The 25960-nt window shown below is 39.3% G+C and overlaps 1 protein-coding gene across 26 annotated transcripts in view; it reads right to left on the bottom strand.

Annotated features, from left to right (window-relative positions):
- The window catches only part of ZBTB20 (zinc finger and BTB domain containing 20), a 779143-nt gene continuing 753183 nt past the window's right edge, over nucleotides 1-25960 (bottom strand). For all 26 annotated transcript variants that reach the window (XM_074331585.1, XM_019734851.2, XM_019734862.2 and 23 more), the window contains one exon: nucleotides 1-25055. In XM_074331585.1, coding sequence (XP_074187686.1) covers nucleotides 24634-25055 — 422 coding nt within the window. In that variant the 3' untranslated portion in view covers nucleotides 1-24633. The remainder of the gene's footprint in view (nucleotides 25056-25960) is intronic.

The following is a 25960-nucleotide window of genomic DNA, read 5'->3' as shown; positions in this document are numbered from 1 at the left end:
GAAGAGTTTTTTTTTTTTAATTATTCCTTCATATTCAAACTTCACAAACAGTGTGAACTTGTACAATACCTCGGAAAGTGAAACTTACAAAAAAAGTGCTGGTAACATTTAAAAAAAAAACAACAAAAACCCCAAAAAACAAACATCATTCTTAGCAACATCAATTACTCTTCCACACAAAACAGAAACCTTGTAAAATTTATTTTCGTATTTTTAAGGCGTAATACTTCCGTATAAAGTATATGCAAGAGATAAAACTTCACAGTATTCCAAAATGTCACAATAATAATAATAATATAATAGTATAATGAAGCGCTACAGTTAATTTTTCTTTTTTTGAATGTTTTTTTTTCCTGTTTAAATAACAAATACAAGTCACAGGTAAATATACGTGAGAAAAATACGAGGCTAATATTAAATGGCAGGTAAGGATACTGTCACTGTAAGAAAAAACTGGCAGGATGTGTGTATTTAGTCTATATTTTAAAGCACTTGATAGAAAAGGCGTATGCAAGGTTTTTCAAAAACAATTTTTTGTTTGTTTGATAACTGACAACAATTTAAGAGTATAATGAGGAAAAAAAAAAAGGAACAAACTCCCTCTCAAAACTATTGACCTGCTCATCCCAAACCATGTATATACTGAAGGATGGGTATGTGTGTGTTTACATGGGTTTATCTGGTACACAGAATGGTACAAGCAGTGTTCCATGCCCACTTGTAATGATCAGAGGGTCTCGTCTCTGCAGTCATTGAGCCCAGGTTTCTCTTGGGAAATTATTCTTTCAATTAAAGCTCTCTTTTTCCTTGCATCTACCTACCTCTTTCCAAACTCTTCCCCAATTCCCAGGTCTTCTGTCTGAAAAGATAATCTGGATAGGAAAGTGGCCCTCCCTTCAAAATTCACTGGGAAATAGAAACTGCTTAAACAGTGACACCCACACAGACATTGAAAATACCGCTTGGATGTATGGATATGTTTGTGCATATGTGTGCGTGCGTGTGCGTGTGTGTGTACAGTAGCAATTGCAAAAAAGGGACCATATTCCTTTCCATACTAACATACAATGTGATAAGAAACATTTCTGTGCAGGAAATCGGGTTTCTTCGAATCTTATCACAACACTGTGGCGGGAAAATCAGGAAATGGGTTCACCTTTCAGCAGTCACCACAGTAAACTTCACTGAGAACACACATGCCCAGCCGTCTGGTCTGTGCACATGTGAATGTTAACAGCTAGCCATTCAGCCAACAGGTAACAGAAAGACAGCAGATAGCAAAACACGTCAATAAGGTGCTCAAAGAAAAAAGTGGCACCCACTCCTCGAATGGATGGCCACATTAAGGTGCTTCAAAAAAGTTTTTTTTTTTTTTTTTCAGTTTTTATTTCAAACATTAAGAGACTACTGATTTGCACATGGTAGTTTTGAGGCAGGCCAAGGGTTTTGAGACTTCTGACATCTTCCATTGAAAAGGGCTTTCACTGTAGTTGTTTTACTCAGTTTGTTGTGGGTCACTTGAATTTAAAAAAAATTATTGAATAGCCAAAAACTGTAATCAAATCAATAGGACTAAAAGAAAGAACAGATGAAATGGTATAGAACATTACTGCATTCCCATTGGATCAAGATGGTTTCGCCCATTTTTCCTCTTTCACTAACACTGTTCCTTTTTTTTTCTTTGTTACAATCCATTCCTTGTGAACATACAGAAATGACCAGTCACTGCAAGTCGCTGTTTTTATTTTTTGTGATCTGTTGCAAGAGTCCAACCTTGTTTCCTCTGCTGCTGTTTGTGTTGCATCTGGATTTGTAATGAGCATCTGGTTTTGTTGTGTGCATGTGTGTATATATGCACATATACACACCTATACATGTATAATATATACACTATATATGGATATATATAGGAAGTGTGTATACATTTATACATAATATAGTGTATATTGTTTCAACTGGAGATAAACTGAACTGGGTTCAGACACTAGCACATGTTTATCTTTCCCCTGCTCCCTCTGTCCATTTTAAACAGTTGGGAGCTTTTATTTATTTTTTAAAGTGCATTTTCAATGCAGAATAACTGTAATCCACTGATTCCTTGGAAAACATTTTTGATGAGAAAAATCTGACGGTTCTCAGCCCCAGGCAAGAGAAACCTGGGTTTGGTCGTGCCAGGGGCTGATGTGGCAGTGCCAGGCTTGTGCCTGAGTGATCACTGGGCATTCTGGACTCTGGGCACCTTAGCAGCAGCAGCAGCAGCAGCAGCACCTTTTAGGAGAAGGCGGAGACAGGAGAGGACGAAGGAAGGAAAGCTCAGATGAGGAGGGATGAGTCTGGGGGGGTGTTTACAGGGTAGAAGTGTTAACTTTGTATGGATTCGTGCAGTTCCTGCTTGGCTTTAGCTAAGAGATGCCACCTAGTCCCCTCCTCACCAACTGACCCCAACCTGCCCACGTGCCTGCACGCTCCAGCATCACCCGTGCGTGCTCACTCCTGTGTCATCTCCCTGTGGGTATGTGAGTGCCAGCATTGAGTAGGAATAAGGCACCAGAGAAATCAAAATGTTACAAAAAGATGCAAAACCTCAATTCAAAGAGCCTCGCTCACTGCTCCATTACAATATTGCATGTGATACCATTCATTTGTGTGTACGTAAGTGTGTTGAATGCAGGCTCTGAAAGGAACTCGAGGCCCTTCAGCACCAGAAATCTGTAGGAATGCACCCTTTGTCTACACACACCCACTCCCCCCACCCCTGTGCCCACCTCACGCCACACGCAAAAGCACCAAATCGGGAGAACAAGGCTACTTGCCACTGCTCACCTCATTTTTGATAAAAATCAAAGAAGTCTAGGAAATAAGAGTTTTCAGGAATTACGCTAAGATCAAATGGGTTTACGTTGTCATGTGTCTGGGTACTTGATGCTCTAAAGGTCCAAAGGGCATTGTGAAGGGGTTGAAATGTTTGTGTTCAATGTTTAGGGGGAATGTGCTAAACAAAAATTATTTCTCAGATGATGCCCAAATCCTCCACTAACACTTCAACCTCCCCCAATTTTTTTTTTAAAACACTGTAAAAAGGAAGAGGTTCATCTAACTACAAAAGGAAAAAAATGAAGGCACATGATTTTATTCGGTCCCACAATCCTTAAGAAAAATGGCATTTTGCAAGTTTGTGTGTGTGTGTGTGTGTGTGTGTACTCACAGGAGCACATACACACGAAATGGGAGTCCCAGGGCCATTGGGGCAGTAGTCCAAAGGAAGTTGGAAAAGGAGAACAAGAGAATTTTGAGACAGAGAGAAAGAAAGGAGAAAGGAGGAAATGAAGGCCTCTCTTCAGCTTTCTGTCATTGACAGTCTCAAGATTTGGCTGCTTTAGGGTCCAGAATGGAATTCATTTGTCTTGGTCTAGAAAATGCCCCCAGTTAAATATCTCCAGTTAATCATGTTACAGCTTTTGGTGTTTCCCTTTTCCCTTCCCTCCAGCCAAATGATTTTTTTTTTTTTTTTTTAAATCACAGTTTTAAAAAATTATTTTTTCAATGTTGAAAAAATATGGAAAAGCTATTGAACAGCCTTAGGGCACTCTGCGTCTCCATCTTCGCAGTGAGCAGATGGATGGACAATCCACAGAATCCAAGAGGAGGCAGGCAAGATCCCTTGTGCTAGATGGTGCCTTGCCTGACCTTCCCCAGGGCTGGGGGTGCCTTCACAGCACCCACAGCCGTTTCATTCAACTGGCTCCCTCCTCCCCCTGCCCCATCCATGGAATGTGAGCTGCTGAGAAAGGCAAAGCCATCCTGGAGAGCGGTGGTTACAGGAGGGTTTTGGAAGCCAAGGATGGAGGCTTGAGAGGCTCTCCCCTCAGGCAGCTTAACCTTGGCAGCCTTGACGCAGGATGGGAAAGCGTGGTTGCCCACTGAGAGGCTGAAGTCCCACTCACATTTACTGCATGAGACCTCAACTCTCAGGCTCACCACCTCTAAGCCTCTCTTTGCATCAGAGTTGGCCCCAGTCCTTAAGAAGGCAATGGTCCAAGACAGAGAGGCAGAGTCAGCTGGCTGTGTCATATAAAAAAGGGCTACAGGCAATGGGATTTCAGAAACAAATTTAACTTTGGTTTTCCGACTTTTTCAAACCATAAAAATTAAAGCAGGGCTTCAGTGGCTTCGATCATCTGACTGCTGTTATATATTTTTTTTCTCATTTGGCAAGGCTAAGGCGTGGGGGAAGAGAAAAGGGGTTTCCATAATTGGTCGAAGACACAGGGTGTTAAAATGCTTCCACACTTAAACTCACAGTCCAGTGTTTTTGACATTTCATAAATAGCTTTTTTTCTCTAAAAAAAGAATAAAACAAGAACAATCCCTTTACTTACTCATCTGAAACAAAATAAACAGCAGTGGGTACAAACTTCTTCTTGTAACAATTACAAAAAACAACAATATAATCCCAACTTTTAACACGCATCTTGAATCAGTTATTTTTTTTTTTAACCTCAAAACTGCAGCATATCCTTAAGGGCAAACTTTTCGATTAGTTTTTTTCTTTTTTTTTTTTTAAATAATGTCTTCACCAAAAAAACAGTCTTGTACCAATAAAATGCATTCAAAAATAGAAAATATTACACAACAAAAATATGTATCCTTCCTTTCCAAAAAAGATTCTTCACAAAAAAATGTAGAAAAAATTCCAACAATTTTTTTTTCCTTTCCTACACATTAACTTTCAGTCTAGGGCACAATTATTTATTGATTTAAATGTCTGTTTTTGCATAAAACATGGAAGATGCAAAACAATTACTGTATCAGGATTGTAAAGTTACATCCTCTCCCACCCCTACTCTTAAACAAAACAAAACCAGAAAAACCCAGCAAACATTCAACAAACGATATAGCCAGATGGCTAGGAAAACTGTCTTTCCGTTCCCTGTGCACTTGTATGGGTTAACTGGCTCTGTTGGTATCTGGGAATGCTGAAGAAATGAGATCAGGTTGGAGCCAAGAGATTGTTGAGCAATAGCTGATGTTCTGAGTCATTTACAGGCTCCCATGTGACCGGCCTCTCCACGCAAATCCTCACAGACAAAAGAATCACGTGAGGTAGGACATGGGCAGAGGACTAAGCTGTGTCCATGTGTACTGTACACATACCTCTATACAAGCCATTTTCTCAACGATAGCACGTGTTTTTCTTTTTTTTTCTCAAAATGGAGCTCAAGTATAGGCTATAAGCTAATGAAGAGCTCCAGTGGTATGAGGAAGGCTGGGGTGACTTCCTCCATAGCCGCTTCTCCCACATTTAACCTGTTCGGGCATTAATGGGAAAAATGAGAAGATCTCAGATCTCAAAAGAATGCCCTCTTTCCCCATCTCCATTGAACCCAGGTTTCTTCCATATTTTCAGTATTGTAGCTTAAATGATATAGTTTTCTAATTTGATGGCATTTCTCTTTTGTGTTGGAAGTATTTTGTATGTGTATTCAGTACAACTTGCTTTTTTTTTCCATAGTTTTTGTTCCTGTTGCTTAGTGGGTTGCTGGTTTTTTCTTTGTGGTTTTTGTTTTGTTTTGTTGCTGCTTTTTTAAACAGTGAAATGTGTCCAATTTTATTTCCAGTGCATTAAACAAATTTTAAATTAAAAGAAATAAAACGTTTCCCCCATCCTTCTAAAGGAAATGACTGATAAAAGTACAATATAATAAAATTAGGCATTGCCAAAAATATCATGATGTGCAACCTCAATTACATAAAAGAAAAACAAACAGACAAACAAGAATTATAGAACATAAGAATGAAGGAGCCAAGACTATATAATCCCAACTATGGTATGACTGGCAAGCACTGGTTAAAAAACAGGTAAGGCTACGCTTAGATTTTTAACTCAACATAGTTAACCACTGCTCTTCTGTCTTTTCCTTCAACTCTTAATCTTTAACTCACTAGTTCTTTATATCTTTAAAATGAACAAATTTGTTTTTATATTTTTGGTCTACAGTAGAATTACATATTAATAATATAATAAAGAGATATTTCATGAACAGGTTGGTACTGCATCCATTATGGGGAAAATAGAAAAAAAGTACTCAAATAGACACAGCAAATGGACTCTAGTCTGATAAAAAGAACCACAAATGTAATAGAAATTATAATCAGGGCAACAGATTAAACTGAAGACAGGTGTAGAAAGATATATTTTGGATAATACAAACTCCAGACAAGCTATGCCCTAGAATTGTAGCCTCCAAACCTTTCCCATGATTTCCACCTTTCCATAGGATCACTCAAAATTCAAATGGAAATGGAAACAACATAAAAATAAAGTGGGCAGGTGGTTGAGCCAGCCAAAACCTCCAAGTTATCTGAATTGACCGGTCAAGACCATGTGGCTAGCACTCAAGAAACTGGTAGGCCATAGGGGAGTTGCGGATGGTATCTGTTTTTAATTTTGGAGGAGATCCCAGCCCACTGAAAAGAGAGAAACCAAAGAACCAAATCATTCTTCTGGTAACATATATGAGATGAAACATAATTCTGATAGAGAGGACACGGTGGGGAGGTGGGAAAGAGAAAGAGTTGAACTAGGCAGACTTCGGGCACCATCTCCCTGTTTTCTTCACCACATTGTTTCCTTTCTTTTTGTGAACATCCTTTAGGATTAGCTACAGGTCCCAGTGTCCTCTGAGCAAATACGTGTCAGCTCGGCCCTCAATACGCTATCTATGCTTATTGGACTTCCTAAGGGCTACGTGGCTCTGGAGGATACCTGCCCCTCACGTTCCATGCCCTTGATGAGGCAGAAAAGGATGCAAAGTTGCAAAGTTGTCATTAACCATTCTTATCTGATGGTTAATTCATACTGATGGGTCTGTGTGGGAAAAAGAATATGAAGGAAAAGAATTGGTAAGAGTTGAGCTTGGTAATCAACAAGTATGAAGTTTTTCTTCCAGGAAAAAAAAAAAAAAAGAAGAAAGAAGAAGAGAAAGAAGAAAAACAAATGGCATCAGTTAGAAAATACTGCTTTTGGTTTCTTTTAACTTCAAATCATCCTTGGTTTTTCTCTCATTCAGTTGCTCCAGTTTAAAGTAGAGTTTAGAATCTAGTGCAAATATCATCAAATCACAGCATTCCAGGAGCAATGTCTTATCCCTTCATCCTAAGTGAACACGATCCCTTCAGACCTCCTCAGAAGACTGGGGGCAATGATCCAGAAAAGCGTAACTGAACACATGATTCGTCTAGCACTCACTACAACAAGAAAGGCACTATCACAACAGATCAGCCTCTGCGTTTTCCTTGCCACGGGCATGAACATTTTAACAACTCCAGCAACACAATGAAACCCAGACCACGGTTTTTTCAATACTTGAATTCATTGGCCAGTTATCCGACTCACTCCCTGGCCACTGCTGTTGGTCCTGGCCATGCAGAGCACTGATTTGCTCTGTGTCCGTGTGGCCCCACATTTCATCAATGAGCCTTGCTTGGTTCTAAATGATTTAGCTCACTCTCCTCCTTGGAAGTTTCTTTCTCTCCATCAGTCTCTAGGTCATGACTCTATGAAAGGCTAGTTTACAGTGTCAAGTTCTACTGTTTATTATTTTCCTATTTTTTTTTAAAACCTTCAACCAAACACTCAGTCGTAAAGACAGTTCAGTAGCTCCTCTAATAAGAAGTCTGTAAGTATCACTGTGAACAGAATGAAAATCAGTGTCATCCCTTGACCACCAAAGCATATCTCTTGAGCCTACTGTATTACTTTTGTCTGGGAGAGAGGAGGTTGGGCTCTGAAGATTAAAATCTTTGGTGACAAAACTGCAGTGCATATGCAAGTTTCAAGGAAGAAGTCGTTTCCCCAAAACCTCCAGAGAAGTATCCTAGGGCAGTCAACGTGAATGTTTTTTAAAAGGTCAATTATTTCTTTCCATAACTTTGGTTTGGTGCAGTCAATATCTTCTTGGTGCCTACCCAATGCACATCTCTAAGTACCTGTTAAGAGTTCTGAATTTAGAATTTCTTATTTAAAATAGAGATAATGCTTTGAGTGCTTAAGGGATTTCTTATGTTAGTTCTGGAAGTTCTAAAAGGAGTTTTTCTGACTAGCAAGGTTAACAGCTTCCTTAAAAAAATTTTTGTTTTAACCTAGGAATAGTAGACTTGGATTGATGCTAACAAGAAGAGAGAAAGAGATAGGTATCAATATTGTAACGTTAGGAAAGGGGCCTCCACTGAGAGTTTTCCAAATTGATGTCCCCACATGTGATAGTGTTCAGATTTATCCAACATTTGCCATATATATGGGTTGTAACCCTTTCTTATGGAACCAGAATCTTCCAAACTGTCACCTTGGATTTTGCAAGAGCCCTTCAGCATCTTCACTCTTGTATCATTATTCCCTACACAATCTATTGCTTTTCTTATGGTATAAGATTCTTTTATTAATAGACATTACAGAGCTGTCAAACTCTAATTACTTCTAAGACTAAACAAGGCAATAAAAATAAATCCAATAAAGAAAAATTGAGAAAAACCCCAAGAACTTCAAAACTAAACTTTTAGGCACTGTTAAGGTCATCTGCTTAATAAAGGATAGTCTACGACAGAGCAGCTAGCAAATTGGTTCTGATCAATCCTCCAACTCTTCCTCCAATTTGAAAGTTGGCCTAGCTCGTTTCAAAAGAAACCTTTCACCTCACTGGTTTTCAGTGTTTATTGCACTGTTCCCTTACTGTCATCTTAAAGGATTTTACCACATGCATGGACTTCCTCTTTGGTTAGCCCGATCTAGGTTTCACCCAGGGATGGAAAAGCATGCTCAGGCTGAAAGGGTATCTCTGCTATGGACAAGGTTATGTTTTTTTTTTGAAAGGAGGGCATTACCACTGCCCTCTGCCACACTGGGAGCTTCCTCAGCAAGGGACTTTGAGGTGCGTGCCCAGGCAACGATTTTCATGTCACCTCGGCTGGCTTCCTCATCATCCCAACTCTTACTGGAAGCTTAGCTGGAGACAGCATTGGCCAGACTGCTCCTGAAATATCTTCAATTTACTATACTAACCCAGCTTCTTTATAATAAGAAAACAGATCCCATCAGCGTGGCAGTTTCTAGGCCTGACCAGGGTTGGCCGATTATACAGATTTTTCAGCAACCCTGCTAAGACCAAGCATGATGGAAACAAGCTTCTATTTTTGTGATGCTCTTGTTTCATAACTTGTCTCTTTCTTCCCCACACCTCACACACTCTCTTCTCCCAGCACGAGTAAATACACGTCAGTAGTGCAACGCAGTGCAGTCATATGTAGTGCAACAAAAAAACAAACAAACAAACAAACAAACAAACAAAAAACCCAAAACAAAAAAAGAAGTCCTATTACAGACCCAAGCTCAACCCTCAACAGCTCTTACTTACTAAAGGTTACCAGTGCCACAAAAGCGGGAAATTTCAGCTTTTACCTTACACTTTTGTGAGTCATCTCTTTTGTTGCCCCTGTTTGTTTCAGCTCAAGGGAGAGAAACAACTAACATGCAGCTATGTATTATTTTGTAAAATGTTAAGCCAATAGACAGAAAATAAAGAGAAGTAGTCGAGTTGAAACCAAGGATAGTATTAAGAAGAGGAAAATAACTATTTAATGCAAAGGTCAGTAGTGGTTTTTACTGAATGGTTTCCGTCATGTCAAATGGCTCTGATGCTAAAGGGCATGGGTACAGGAAAAGATAAAGCTTTCCTGTTTCTTAAAACATGGTCTGAATTTAACAGTGCCGGGCTCTTATTTTTGAATAGTGCAATTAGCTATTCCTCGAGGGCTTCGGGCAGCAGCCACCTTACCTAACATAAATAGAGATACTAGGAACACTCACGTTTTTACACTGACCACCATCTCCCTCACTTCATTCCTCTCCTATTCACTGTTTTTTTTCTGAATACACATAAATACAGATCTAAACACATATACACGAAAATTCTCAAGGCCCCTCTCAGGATGATAGGTTGAAAACTGGTACAAGTAGCTCAATGACACACTCACACAAAAAGTATAGTTACTAAATATAAAAGCAAATTATTACACCAAAATTAAGAGTCTGCATTGTACCTTTCCTTGTATTATTCTATAAGAAAAAAACACACATTCATAGTAGGGTATCTTATGGAGCTCACTTCTTGCTTAATATGAATTTGGAATTAGTTTGGCATAGGGCAGTGTTGAGGGATTCTGGAGAAATGCTTTGCATTTGGTAATCCTCAAGAATCAGACTCTTCAATTTGTCTGGGTCTCCACTCTCCAAATATAAATCTTCTAGTCTGCTCATACCCACACAGGCATGCTGGAAGTCTCAGGAGAAATAATGTGTAGTTTAGAATAGAATTTAGAAACAAAGGCGTTTGGCCTAGTGGGGTCCGTACATTCAAATTACTTTAAAACATAAAGTTACTATGCATTTTGTCTATTTTATCAACTTCTTGCCTTTGTTTGCCATGATGAGGATTACTAAAAGATTCTGCCCCCACTTACTCTGAAAACTACAGTTCTTTCAACAATAGTGCAAAAACCAAATTTAATATTAAGTCGAATGAAGGTTAGCCTTAATTTATATCGCAGTAGGTGCCTCAGGGAAACAGGTTCAAATCAATGGGACTAAGAAAGGAGTTTAACTCCTGACAATGTCTTTGACAATTTTCTCCTACACATTTACATACAGATGGTTCCAAATCAAAGTTTGTCCCGAGGAGAGCAGGAGCAGAGTAACTAGCGTTATTTTTCAAAGAACCCCCTGGCAGTGAACACATACAAAGCATTCTACTATGTCTAAATCTTGTATCAAATTTGAACCATTATTTTATTTTCAGTGAACTCTCTGCATATGCCCTGGAGAGCAGGTTAGATATAGGAGTGTTCAACGGTTTCTGCAATTTCTCTGTAGGAGTTTGATAGTATTAAGAAAAGTCTTCAATCACAAAGAAGTGAGGTTATCTTACTATATTAATTCCTGGGGCTATAATAGTGAGCGAGACGGGCGGAACGGCACAAGGTGAGTGGTGTTAACTTGGCCTGTAACCCTGAGAACCAGCTTTAGGAATCCAGAACTGTATCACATTTAGTCCCATCACATTGTCCTGTTCCCCTGCTTTGCTTTTCCTCTGTTTACTTCATTGAACTTGCAATTATTTAAAAGACTGAGCTAAGAATGCAAATTACAGCACAAAAGACAGGTTATAAAAAGGTTGTCAGGCTATCTGCAAATTGAGTTGAGTTGAAAGCCCTATGCCTTCAAATGAAGCACTACAATTTCCTTAAAAAAAAAAAAGAGAGAAAGAGTTCTAATTTGGCTTCTCCTTCTTTTGTGGTTGTGGGGCTATGGATGCATCAAATCCTGGCAGTGAGATGCCAATCTCCTCTGTGATACCACCTGTAGCAGCAGGTGGGGGGAATGAGAAGCAATGGAGAAGGGGAATGTCTCTCGGCTGAAGACCTCATGCACACACACAGTTTTGAAATAAACAGAAAAAAATTTGAACAATTAGAGAAATCTATAGATCGATTGCTTTTGACATTTCAGTAGCATCTTTCTTTTCTAAATATTCTACACCAGATAGGAATAAGAAATGCCCAAGGAGGATTTTCATTAAGTTAATTTATTCCCAGTCTTATTCCTAAAATTTGAGGAGACAATAAGAATTTGTAGTGTAAAAATGAATGACCTTCACCTGCAATCAACTCCTATTCTTTGGCCCCAGACCTGTTAGTTTAGGTAAATGGGGTTCCTCTCTCAAGGAATAGTTTTTACTTTAACTCTTCTACCTTCAAAGTGTAGAGAGAATGTCTCTCGTCAAAGCTCTCAAGTGCTATTAGAAAAGGAAGATACGATTTTCATGGAGAAAACAACTCCTTAATGGGAGGGTGGAAGGCTTTTCATTCTAAGAGGGAAGGGAGCATGATAAAGGCCTGTAGTTATTTCAAAATAAAGAATCAAAATCTTTTACTATCGTGAGAAGAAAGAAAGAAAGGCAAACAAATAAATTAACAAACTTACTTTACTAAAATACACATTCCTCCAGTTTCAGGTTTCTAAGAAGTAATAATTATGCTTAAATCAAGGTTTATAGATAGCAAACAACTGTTTTAATGTGTAAAAGTATTATCCCTTTGCTTTACTACGTTAGTTTCACTTTCTTGGAAGGAATTGCATCTGTGCACACTTGTCCTAAAGTCCAGTGCAGAAAATCAACTGGTTTGCTACCAGCCTCAATCTCAGAACATTTCCTAAGCTATATTTGCAAATCCTAAAACTACTGTATCTGTCAAATGAGATGCAGACTTTCTGAAATGCATTGTGGTGGGGTTTGGGGGAGGAAGCAAGCTTTTTTTATGGGGGGGAGGGGAAAGAAAGAAATCCCTTCCTATCCTCCCAAATATGTACTATAATGTTTCTGACCATTATTTTGCTGCATTAGTTACTGTTAGGGCTATTGGTGCTCCTGACAGATGTCGACTTGGAAAAGTGGGAGGCTCAAAAGCAATAAGAACCCTACGCCCTGGAATATCTAGAATATTAAACAGGATTTAGACATTAATCTAGACTCATGCAGAGATGGTAGTGAGAAGTCCTGGATATCAGGGTTAGAATTCTCCTCGGGGAACTAGAAGGAACAATATCAAGACGGCATCCTGGGGAAATCCTTCTGACTAACTGGACCAAGTGGAATCTATCAGAACCAGATTCTCTCCTACTCCACATTATAGTTTAAATTATAATATTTAGGATTTAAAAGAGAGTGTTTTATTCTTTCAGAAGCCAATGCCTGAGGAGAAGAGCACTTCAGATGAAGAGTTCTTTAAAAAAAGATACAGGGAGTCAGAATGGACAAAAGGAAAGGAGGAGATAGGATCGACTAGGATACACATGTCAAGTGAAGAGCACAGTCCTAAGCACCATAAATTCAGGCTGTAAGAAATGTGGGTTTCCTACTAGATATGTAACGCAGGAAAGCTTTTGAACCTTATCTTTATTGCATTGTTCTCTATGGTGTGTGAGTTGATGTTATAAACTGGTAAGATAAAAGCAGGGTCAAGCCTCGAGTCCAATTTAGAATACATTTCTGACATTAAATGTTGATTCTGTTTGTCAATGGGTAAAGCAAGGAATGAAAGCAAAACCCTGCGCGCTCAAAATCAGGTAGTACTCTAAATGTCACAGAATTTGTCTTCACAAGAGCTGAGAGGCAAAGAGTGTTGGACTGGAAATCAGGAAAGACTGTTACAGAGTTGTTGTTAAGATCCCATTAGAAACATCCTATAAAGGGATAGATCCAGAGCAGTACCAGTGTTTTGGGCAATGCTCTGGTGGTCAGACCGTTGTAACTCACTGAAATGAGATCTAGCACAATGACCAAATTATATGGAATTTAGGAACTGGGAAGTGTATTATATGGCCCTTCAAGTATTTATTCAACTCAATTATTTTATTTAAACATATGTTAAGTTTATGTTTAAAAAATAGCTGGGTGAAAAATAGATACTTAAGAAACTTTCTGAATCTTTTCATGTCCTAGCAAATTGTTTCTTAACGTTCTAAACCAATCAATAATTGTTTTTCGATAAGATAATAAATGAAAAAATTCTTCCTAATTGTCTTCTACAGTGTGTTTGAGTGGAAGTGGTTTTACTAATTTTAGAAGCGCTCACTAAGGCTTGAGCAGTTATCAAAATTATTTTGAAATGTCACCCCTTTTGTTAGATTTCTGTAAATCTGGTATCTGGTAATATGTCATTTGGCTAAAAATAAGCAAGTAAGCAAGTGTTGAAATAGTTAACACTGATGATTTTTGTTTTTTTTTCTCCTTCAGAAATGGTCTACTCATATCAGGAATTTAAACACTGTGGTATTTAAAGAAAAAAACGCACAGAAAATATTTTTCTCTTTATCTTTGGCCAGATTTGAAGGTGAAAGGAATTAATGACCTCAGCTAGTATAGTTGACATTTAAAACTGTGACTCAGGTCCTCCCACTCTCAAACGAATATCAACAACATTTAAAATTTGAAGGTACAGTGAAGACACACTTCACTCTGTGGATGAGTCTCAAGTTGACGAACTCACGTCAATAACCTTCAGCTACATAAAGCTTAAAGGAGGACACTCACAATGGGGTAGGGGAAAGGAAGGAAAACGAGCACCCGAGGGTCACAATTACTAGAGTTCTTGGGATGGTAATGAGAGGAAGAGATAATTCAAAGTAGTCTTGAAGAGAAACAAGCACTAAAGAGAAAGGGTTAGGAGAAAGAAAGAGGAAGATGATGAAGTTGACACAATTTGGGAGCTACGTGATTGCTGGAAAAGGAACAGCTTCTCTAAGTCTCAATTCACAATTATGTTTGTCTAGTAGAAATATACTTAGTTGAAAACTTTGGAGCAACAGATGGATAGTTTTGCTATTAGACTCAAGTTAGCCCCTTCAAAGGAGACTACAGCAGGTAGTTCCTTAACGAGTACCAGGCTTCATAAGCGGAGGCCACTGAAGAAAGCCTGGATGAAGGGGGTGCAGAGGAGTTTGTGGGAGGGGCACGGCAGAATGCGATGGGATCTGAACGTAAAAATCTATTAAGAAAGGTGAAAGGAAGGAATTGGTGTTATTCACACTGAGAAGCCTCAATATCGGTCCAGTGTGGGAAGGGTTTTCACGCTGAGCTTCATGAACAGCTGTTTTCATTTTGTCTCGAATGCAGAACTGAGAGAATGAGACAGGTTTCAGGCACCCAGGATGGATGTAAAGCTTATCCAAGTGTGGAGTTTTCCAGGCATTGGGTTGAGTAGCTAAAGGAAACTGAAGTAGCTCTTTATCTGAGAACACTATTTGAAAATATTTCTTGCTAGGAAGACAGGATGCCTGATTTCTGAAGTTTCCAGGATGGCCTGGTTAAAGAAGAAAGGCACCAAATCCCCACTCTGACAGACAGATGGAGATACTGAGGGCCAGCTACCCTAGAGCCACCATTTTGTTGATTCTGCTGGCTCACATATTAGATATATACATTTCTGGGTTCTATTAGCCCACCATGAAAAAGTTCCTCAAACTCTGGTTTTATTTTTTAAAAACTCCTAGGAAAATGAGTATTATATTGCCACCTTGCCTCCAGGGAAGCACTGAAGACTAGTTGAAATAACTGTAAGCACACCGAAAACAGAAAGTGGTAAGTAAAGGACTGATCTTAAAATCAAGGTTTGAAAATAGAGTTGGGACAAGTAGGCATTTTTTACTGCCTTACGCTTTTCAGACCAGCAGCCCTTTGAAATGCAGCCTGTAATTGTCGGTCAGATCATATGGAGGTTAAGCAGCCTCTTGGTCATATTTTTCAAAGCAAATATAGACAGTGACAGTCGTAGAGGGGAAAATCACAGATACATTCATATGCACTTCTTTTGTTCTTCAGATATTGAGAGGGTCAGCTAAACAAGATCACTTTGAATATGAACCTCTTTGTATCGGCCACACCAAAAAAAAAAAAAAAATTTTTTTTACAAAAAGTTTTCACTTTCCTACATTTGCTAAGTCTGAGCTTAAAAAAAAAAATCTAAAATCCTGTAAAGACAATACTGAAGCTGATAATATAAAAAGCAAACTAGAGCAGTAATGATTATTATTAAATGCACCATATTAACTGCAGCAGGCTGGTGATGGGTGATAAATGCAAAGAAATCATATTTCAATCAACTCATGATCATAGGCAGATTCAAAAGTTAAAATGAGTATAATGTAATATATATTTCAATATAGAGTTGTTATATATAATGTGTATGTTCTAGCTTTGAGAAATACTGCAATGTAGTGTACTGTACTTAAGTAAGCATACCTTAATAGTAACTCATATTCTTCCACAAAGTCACTAGTACTGTTAATTAAAAAAACAAAACAAAACAAAAACAAAACTCAGTTTTCCAGTAAAAAAGAAATACCTATGGTTACAGTCACAGACTTCTTTTGGATATAGAAAGACAATATACATTTTTGAAAATAATAACAAGGAAAAGATGGCAACTGTAAGTAGCCCTACATAATAGAGGAGAAAGGTCACCAAAATAGAAGAGGAAAGAAAATGTCCTCTGAATTCTGTAAATTAGCAGAAATAATCTACATGTCATAAAAAATAATAAACCATCTAGTAAAAGAAGGGCATGAGAGTGAGGAAACTGAATCTGACTGTTTCCAGGCCACCCTTCAAAGTCAGCTACGAGAGCCAGGTCCACTTATGCAGAATACCGGTAGTACCTGTTTTAACATTTGAGAAGGGCAAGAGCCATTAATTCTTAGAGATTACCAAAAAAAATCTTTCCCCAAGAGTTTATTGGTTTGCTAGATGTGGTAAACAACCCACTCCTGGAAAGATTTTGGCAAAGGCCATCTTGGTTTCAGGAGACACAGTTTATGATTACCTTCGGCAGATGCAGGCAGGATTAAGGAAGCTTATGTTTGGGAGTAAAACTTACAAGGTGGTGGTGGGTGTTTGTGTGCACACAATGGGTTACATAGAGGAAAGGAATGGAAGTCGTTACGCCATGGATGGTTCAGGCCAAAGTTTATGTGGGCCTTGCCTCCTTAGGGCTCCTGCGGAGGTGCCCCAGACTGCTGCTCTCTCCTGTCTGCTCACCAGTTGAGCACCTTCAAGAGGAAAAACAGCCCGCCTCTGAGGGTTTGCGGTGGATCCAACAAGCTGCCTTTGTTTCTCCCAACTCTCAAACACCACAAAAAGCAACCGTGGGCAGGGGACTGCTTTCTGGGAAGGGAGCCACAAGTCTTGAGCGCAACAGTGGGAAGAAGCAACTGTATCTATGCCTTGGGCCCTACGCTGTGTGTTTCATTTGAGATGCACACACATGCCCAGACTACAAGGAGTACACACACAAACACATCAGTAAATCCAATAGAAGTGCAGAGTTTGTTAAGTGGACTCTACTCCATATAAGCATATTCAAGTTTCTCATGAAAGGGGTACATACAAATTACTGATGCTGGGGCTCCTTCAGAATGCCCTAAAGCCTCATCACACAGATAGATAGCAGATGGCACTGACACACCCAACTAAGGCAACAAAGTGAAGCGGGTATGTGAGATATGTGAGACCTTTGACTACCTAGCCCAGGGGTGTCCAAACTTTTTTCAACGTTTTTTCACCAAGGGCCATATGCGGTAAAATACACAAACAGCCGGGCCACTCACTCGAGGTGAAGTACGTATTGCCTCACCTGGTTTATTTAAGTAAACTAAATATATTTTTGGAATTTGCTGCGGGCCAATTAACAATGGAGTGCGGACCGCAGTTGGCCCACGGCCCGCAGTTTGGACACCCCTGACCTAGCCGTTCCAGAATCTGTCTTATTGTCACTAGGGAATATGAATGTGGAACAGTTTTGTATGAAGAGCACCTCACGCTGGGTGTGTACATGCATATTGTATACTCATTTACAGACATTTTGGACAGCAGCTGTGACATACTGGATGGGCTAAGTCCCTTTCCTTACTATAATCTACATAGAAATTGCAACGATTTTGCTGGGCAATAACAAACTTTTGTTGCAACAGTAATAGAAGCAGATGTCTATCACGGGTTATTATTATTTTTTCTGTCTTGGGTGTATCAGAATCTCACTGAGGCATTTTGAACCAAGGAAACCTCTGAATTTGAAAGAGAGCTAGTAAGGACTTTTTATACCCCAATTAGGTGTCTTAAAACCCAGGACTCCCATTACTGTGGCTAGATTTTCCCTACGATCTGCACATTTGCCTCCTTCATTGAAGACTTAAAAGTTGTGAGTTTGCATTTAAACAAAGAACCACCAGATAAACCAGATACTCAGTAAAACTGAGGGGAAAAAAACACCCAGTTTTAGAGGTATATATTGTATAGGAAAGAAAGCTTTTTGTTGAGATTGTTCTCCCTGTTAAGCAAATGATTAAAACTGGCATCCCGGGCACCTGCGATCATGTCTTAGGGGATTCATTCTTTAGCTAATACGATGTCGATTTTACACTCAGCCCAGATCTATGTCACTGAAATAGGACAGGAAATAGCAACCACTTCCTGTGGACAGCTAGTTCGGACAAGTTTGGTGCTCACTGTTTCCACAGTCTTCAGGCATGAATAGGGCTCATTTTTGTGATGATGCAACCAATAAAAAGCAAGAAATGTCCATGTCGCCACACTCTTCCAATTTCTCTATCGTCTGTCCTTTCCCCTGGGCTTTCTGATTTAAGGCAATAATTCTTTACTACAAGTGGCTTCTTGTAAAAATACCTTAACTGAGGTCACTTCCGATTTGATTTTTACTCTGAAAATATTCAGTTTATGGAGCAATAATCTGGGCCTGAAGAAACACTGGAATCCAGGTGTTTCCGTCAGTGGTGTGGAAAGATGATGTTTTTTGTTTCAACCCAGGGCACTGTCACCCCTCCTTCAGTGAAATACATAGTTCTGAAAAAAAACCTATGCTACGTGGCCCTCACCTTCTACCTCTTCACCCTGAAAAGAATAGAAACAAACCCTAGTGTTCCATTTTCTGGGATCTGTTAATGCACACCATTGACCACTATGGACTCAGTGTCCAAAGAGAAAAAAATAATCAGTGACTTAGAACAATCTTTGGAATATTTTGGTCAGACTAATCATCTTAATGCGAGAAATAATCATCTAGTACTAGAAATAATGCTTTGGGTTAATAATTTCCACGTCTGTGTTTACAGGAACACCGAGTAAATCTGCTTTTCCTCTGGTGGAGGGTTTAAACTGTATCTAGAAATGGCAACGAGAGAGAGAGATTGAGAGAGAGAGAGAGAGAGAGAGAGAGAGAGAGAGAGAGCCCTTGGGAGTATGAAAATATTCTTTTTCTAGAGCAAAGGCTCTTCTGTGCCTCCTTTCAGCCTCCATATGCAGCCTGAGCACCAGGGTGGACACTGCTCTTGAAAGTTTGCCCCATGTAATTTTATTTCCTGGGCACCTAACAGAACAGCCCTTTTCTTCATGAAAACACACACAAACATAGAGAGAGAGAGAGAGAGAGAGAGAGAGAGAGAGAGAGAGCTAGAGACAGAGAGAGAGAGAGAGAGATTGAGAGAGAGGCTGCCGCCATCCCAATCGGGAAGTTATGTCTAGTCTGAGAAGCCTAGTGGCTGGGTCAGCTCAGGTACTCTCTTCACACTGCAGAGAGGCATTGGGTTGCCTTCCTTTTTCTATGGAATTAGGGAGTCTATTGAAATTCTAGTGCGCCCTTCCTTTTGTTTTTCACCGAGTCACATGGTTCTGTCTTTAGTGTCCTGTTTTTCTTTTTTTAAATTTCTCTTTTTGGGGGACAAAATTAGCCATTTAAATAAAGTTCTTTTCTAGTGAGTAAAGAGGTTTCTTAGAGCCAGAAATCACTCAAAAGAAAGTCTGTCGACCCTACCCATGGAAAAGCCCAGAGATTTCTCTAAATACCTCTTGCCAAACTTCCTAATGTGATTGGATGTTTTTTTGGTTTCGCATTATTGGTGCTGAATACATTTTGCATTCCTTTTGTTCTCTTCCCCAGGGCTTCCATTACTCTGGACTTCAACTCATTCCTAAATTAAAGAATTCTTTCAGAAGATTTCTTTTAAGAGTCAGGTCACAAAAGAAAGGGCACCCTCCCATTCTCCTAAATCCCAAGGCTATCTCAGGTTGTGCCACTCTTACGTTGCACCTTCATTTTGTTTCTTTTTGCTATAGCAGCTCACCGGCTATAGCAGGGGCAGACTGGTTATCTGATACCTTTGCTGTAGAATCACATATCCTCTGCTCTCAGCCCCAACTAATTAACATTTTCTGTAACAACAGAGGAAGGCTCCAAAATGGGCATATCTGGTGTGAATCCTGGCCTGATCTACCTCTTTGCCCCCCCTTTCCTAAGGGCAACAGGTGCTGGGAGCATTATGGGAGCCCCAACTAGGAAGCAACATGAACCTTTATTATGTTCTCTTGGGGGATCTGAGGGATTTGTATCTGAGGGGCACACTTCATGTGGAACTTCTGTGCTGAGGGAAAACATTGATTTGGGGCATGGCCTGGGCACATACCATGGGTGTGCTTTTATGATGGAAGTACATGTAGGTCAAGCCATTAGGACTTGGATGAAACAAACACAACTAGAGGAAATCTTTTTTCTTTTCACATCAGAATGCACAAATTCTAACTGTTCATGGGTTGGAAAGGGTTTTCTTGGTCCTTACAGAATATTGGGATGATACAAAAAAGAACCCCTGTGACTTCTAAACAAAGCAAATTCAAGTCATTCTTTCTAAGGTCAGGAGCTATTGTGATCTCCCAGATGCCTAGGAAGAAGGAATGGACTGTGGCTGGAACATAAGCTGATTATCCACCAGTGACTCATGGCACAAACAGATCCAGAGCATTAGGAATTTGGGGAGGAAAAAGTCTCTAAAACTCTTATTCAGAACTAAAGTGTACAATTCAATTAAAATACATAGTAAAAAACATTTTGATATAATTTTCTTTCTTTCTTTTTTAAAAAAAATTTGCCTGGCTTGTTTCTCAATCTTTCCTCATTTAGAGATTTATATCGGATCCACGTGTTCTAATTCCTTCTTTTTTAGGGCTATGTTTTACATCTTTGGGGTGCTTTTCTGGGTACAAATAATGGCATTTAATAGGGGGAAAATAGTACACTATGCTAAGATACTACCAAGTTTTTAGTGCTAGAAACTTTATTTTTCACAAACTATATCTAAATGTCTTGAGAGACATATTCCTCTTTGACATTTTTTTTCTTGTTCAGCTAACCCAGTTTTAAAATCATAAATTGCTAAAAAAAAATGTTCTTTTCCGTATCAGTTCTTGTCCTCATCCCGTACTCGTCCTGAGAGGTGTTAAATCTGGAACACTTGCTTTCATTTTATCTATTTATTTTCCCCGGGCTACCGAAAAAACTTGCTTAGCACACATAGCATCCTGGCATGAAGTTCTAAATGCAAGAAGATTGTTGGCTTTGAAACCAAAAAATTAAAGGACTCATGCTCATCTTCTATTCTTAAGCAAAATATGACTCTCCATTTCCTAAGATGTTTGTGATTATTTATGAAAGTAAAGATTGACAATCTAAAAGCATCTATATCCTTTTGAAATAGATATGACGGTTTATTTTCTAAAATGTTGGTTAGTTTGGAAGGCCGCCCTTTCAGAGGCCAGAACGTACAGTAATGGCCCCACAGCAAATTGATTGCTCCTCCAGATTAGATCTTCCACTCCAATCTAGCTTCTTCCTCTCTCCAGAGAACAAATCTGTCAACTACTTTCGGCTATGAGATGTTTGGGAGGTACAGACATACATGCAGACATGTAGAAAAAGTCTAGAGCGATGCAAACCTGGATGGTTCATGTTGTTATATTGATATCAGCACCTCACCAAAAATTCTTTAGGGATCCTCTGACATTTAAAAAAAAAGGCATACTTCTTTTGAAGGGAAAGGATGAATATTAGGCTTTCAAGCCCCACTGGAATTTTTTCCATTATATGTTCTAAAAGGTGGATTTTAACCCAATTGCTTAGCTTTTTACATGGCAAATCAGCATTAAGGCAAATGGATCTCCCTCATATTTGAGAAGAAGATAGCTAAATGTGGCCCATAACGGCATCCAAAAATCAACTTTTCTGGAGGTGCTATGAATTCTGTCTACTTTGCTAGGTTTAAATAAGGATGCTATTTTAAATCAGCTACTGTCGAGTAATTAAAAATACTTTAAAGTGGCTTTTGGCCTTCTTTCTTTGTAACATATGCTGAGCGATATCAGGTCATTTTCCTCTCAATTAAAAAACTTTTTTCTTAATGTCAATTTTTTCTTTTTTATTTCATAGGTTCAATGACTTGTTTTCATAATATCAAAACAATTCCATGACATGGTTAATTAACTAATGCTCCCTCTGTTGGTAGTAAGTGGAAATATTAGTCTTACAACATTGCTGTTTTATAAAGCAAAATTAGCAAGAGAATTAGCTGTTTTCTACTAACTTTTAAAACAGGTCAATTTTGGACACACAGTTCTTGGCAGGAGTCCTCTTAGAAATCACCATGGGCAATACTCAACAGTCAATTTACCATCCAACTCCACAATAAACCTTCTAGCAAAATATTTACTGAATTAAGGACCACAGGACCAAATCAAACTCACATATACTCCAGTTGCACTAACCCTACTAAACATCACCAAGAGCTTGTGGAAAAGATCCAAGTTAACTAAAAGTCTAAAATAGATGGGTAAAACCAATTTAGTCATTATAGAGTTGTTTACCTTGGAAAGACTTCTCTTTTGTTACATAGTTTTTGTAAATAAGTTGCTGAAAGGAAAATTAATGCAAAGTAATTTTGAAACTAAAACGCTCTCTTTCCTTTTTTTAAAAAAAAAAGTAGTTTGGTGTTTCTGCTTTGTCTAAAGTTTTGCTTTGCCCCTTAAGTGTGTTAAAATATGCCCAGCAATGTCGTCATCTTTGATGTTTTTGTTAGGCTTAAGAATTCCTATATTTGACTTAGAATCCCTTCAGGACACTGTCTATAAATGGAAAAAAATCTCTATTTAATACCTTAATCAGGACCGAGGAGAGAAATCCCAACTAGGAGGAGAGAGTGGCACCTAGGATGTTATGATGCAATGGATTGGTGGTCTTTGAACGACAGACGTTGGCATCTGGGAAATTTTTGTCACTTTCTTTAAAACTTTTCCAAACAGCAAGGGTTAATAAATCATCTAAAGACCGATCATCTCATTTCACCCTCTCAGCCATGGTGGAAATAGTCAGAAGGTAATATTTGAAAGGAAGAGAGTAATTTTGGCATCAAGGCGTCCTGCTCTGTAACAGGCTTCTGATAATGCTGCTATGTGGCCATGAAGGTGAGGAGCTCTGGCAGAGTTCTGTGAACTCCTCCTCCAGGCTGACCACAAAAGGAAAGAATTCATTTGTCAAGACCTCTAAACTACTAGTGTTTCATCAAAGAAAAAAAGGAAAGTCAATAGAAATTCTAGAATTTCTAGATCTCAATGAACTTCTAGAGAACCAAGAAATCTGTTTCTGAAAGATAAAGTCCCTCCCATGAAAAAGAACAGAATTCTAAATGGATCGGTTGGAAAAAAAAAAAAATTCAGTGGAGTAACCTAAGCTTGCTAAAAGTCAAAGAACTACATATCAAAATACAAAGCAGCAGTTCAAATTACAGCAGGGATGGGCTGGCCACAGAGGCCCTCATCAACCCAGGCAATACTTAAAATAATAAAAATTAAGAAAAATTAAAAAAAATATGAAGAAAATATCCTTCCTCTCTTTCAAATATAACTTTAATCGCCTTTTATTCTTTCTATCTGGAAGCAGTATCGCTAACCTTAACAGTCTTGACTTACCAAAAAATATATATATGTGTGTGAAATAAAATAAAAGAGAAGGGATTGGTGGCAGTGTATGCAAAACCAAAATGGAAAAAAATTACTTTTAACAATCTCACTTTTTTTTTGTTTTTTTTTTTACACAAATACTGTTGTAAATATATTAAAAAAATCAGCATTCTATCTGGTAAACGTCACTTTTGCCCCTCTATAAAATTTTGAATTAAAAAAGCCTCAAGAACTTTTGATTATCCCCCCCACCCTCCATTTCTCTTTCTCTCTTCCACAAGAATATATCCTGACACTTTTTTTTTCGTTTTTTGTTTTTTGCAAAGATTGTTGGAAATAATCCTTCTCTTGTACCTAGAAACGTAGGTGCAAACCTCTGATATCTTTGTTTTATCTGCATTCCTGCCTTTCATGAAAGTCCCTCTTGATTGTGCTGAGGCTGTGGCTCAGCGAAGACACTGAATAAATACGATAGCCACTGTTGCATGATGCTTGTCCAAGTCTTCCTGGCTTCTGCTGCAAGGGGGGACATGGAGGAGGTGGGCCAGGGTGTGTGGACCCAAGCAGAATTAGGGGGAGAAGCCTGCCATTTGCCTTTCCCACACCACCAAACCCACTGCCCCTTCCCACCCCACAGCCCTTTTATGAAATCAGACAATATGGTAGGTGGAAAACAGCAGGGCCTTTCCTCTGGCTTTTCAACCAGAAGTGATATTCCACAGTTTTAACTGGTTACTGTGAAGTCCAAGCGGCCAGAATTGTGAAAATGTCCACTGAAACACTGCAAGCGGTGTACTTAAAGACAGTAGGCCTTTTAGATTTTGTTATATATTTTTGTAGTGCTCTTCACAAGTGAAAAAAAAAAATTTTTTTTTTTTTTTTTTTTACTTTTTTTTTTTTAAAGATTTTTTTTTGTAAAGAAGGGTTGTATTTAGAGGCCAGTAGCTAGAGATCCAACCAGTGGACCTCTTGAAGCACTACCAGGCCTTAAGGCCACCATCCGAGGGAGGCTGGGAAAACGATTATTCACCCAAGCCTCCGGAAATGTAATGTACCAGCAGGCAAAAAACAGTTCTTCATGTAGTACAAAATGAAACGAACCAAAAACAAAAACAGAAAGTAAAAATGAAACCAAAACATTTCTTAAATTCTAGTGCCATAGCTTTTTTTGTTTGTTTGTTTCTTTTTTGTTGTTGTTTTGTTCATAAGAAAGAGAGAAAGATACTACTTATCCGTCAGACACATGCATCCTCATGTGGTCGTTGAACTGCTCGATTTGGTCAAACTTTGCTGGGCAGACGGAGCAGACGTAAGTGGTCCCCTCCGTGCAGGCCACCACCCCTGGGGGGCCAGCGCGGGCTCCGGGGGGTGTGCCCGCGGGAGGGGTCCCGTTGCTGGCACTGTGCAGGGCCACGTGCCGCTCCAGGAGGGTCTTGTGGGAGAACTTCTTTTTGCAGATGTAGCACTCGTAGGACTTCTCCCCCCGGTGGAGGCGCATGTGCACGTTCAGAGAGCTCTTCTGGGTGAAGCGCTTGTTGCAGATACTGCACTGGTAGGCCCTCACTCCCGTGTGTGTCACCATGTGCTTGATAAGGTAATCCTTTAAAGAGAAGGAGCGCCAGCAGATGCTGCATTGGTGGGGCTTCTCACCTGTGGAGGGGGGAAAAAGACAGCAAGCAGGACGGAGCCAGACATAGGGAGGGAGAAGGAGAGACAGAAAAACAAGACAACACAAAACAAACAAACAAAAAAGAAATAAAAAAAAATAAAGTCTGCTTCGTTAATGCATCACTCTTGATTGGGAAGATCCAGTCCTTTCTAGCCTCTCATGCTCTGAGAAACCTTGCTTTAAGGTGATGCCAGGGCAGTCTAGAGTTTTCTGTTTTCCCTGTGTCAGAAAATGGCTTTCTTGGAAAGCTACAAGATATTCCCCACTAAAAGGTCATCCGGTAGAGAAAAGGGAGGGCTGCTTTCAGGGGGTCGTTTTCAGTGTCATCATTGGGGGATATAACTATGTGTCTTCCATTAATTTTGTCAAACAAATACAAGAAATAAGAGGAAAGATCTTGGAGACATGGGGTTCTCTAGAGTCTTTGGGAACTGAAGGACCGTGGTCACATAAATTGGCTCTTTGGGGACACTCTCCATGTCCAGCATTTCATCTAGTAAGTGCACTCATGCTTTGGTTTTAGATCTGGAAAATATTGGCTAACTTAGCAATAAGTGATTCTGAACCGCTACACTTTTAATTTTATCTATTTTATACAGAAATCTTCCTAAATATAACTTAAGAGTGAATCGGCTATTCTTTCTTGACCTCACCGAACTGCAGATGGGCCTTGTCTGGTGTGGAGGTTGAGGAGGTGGTGGATAACACAAAGGGCTCAGAGTCCAATCGCCCTGTTCAAACCCAGGCCCCAGCACACGGCACGCCACTCTGACAAATCTCCAAATGCCTTTGAGGTATTCAGTCCTACTTCCCTCACTGTGCTGGTGCTGACATAAAAACCATATGCAATCACTTTGCAGACCACCAAGAGTGGTGTGGGAAGACT

The sequence above is a fragment of the Rhinolophus sinicus genome, linkage group LG01, assembly GCF_036562045.2.
Source record: "Rhinolophus sinicus isolate RSC01 linkage group LG01, ASM3656204v1, whole genome shotgun sequence".
NCBI lineage: Eukaryota > Metazoa > Chordata > Mammalia > Chiroptera > Rhinolophidae > Rhinolophus > Rhinolophus sinicus.
The sequence above is the reverse complement of the archived record's forward strand: the minus strand, read 5'-3'. Positions and strand labels throughout refer to the sequence as shown.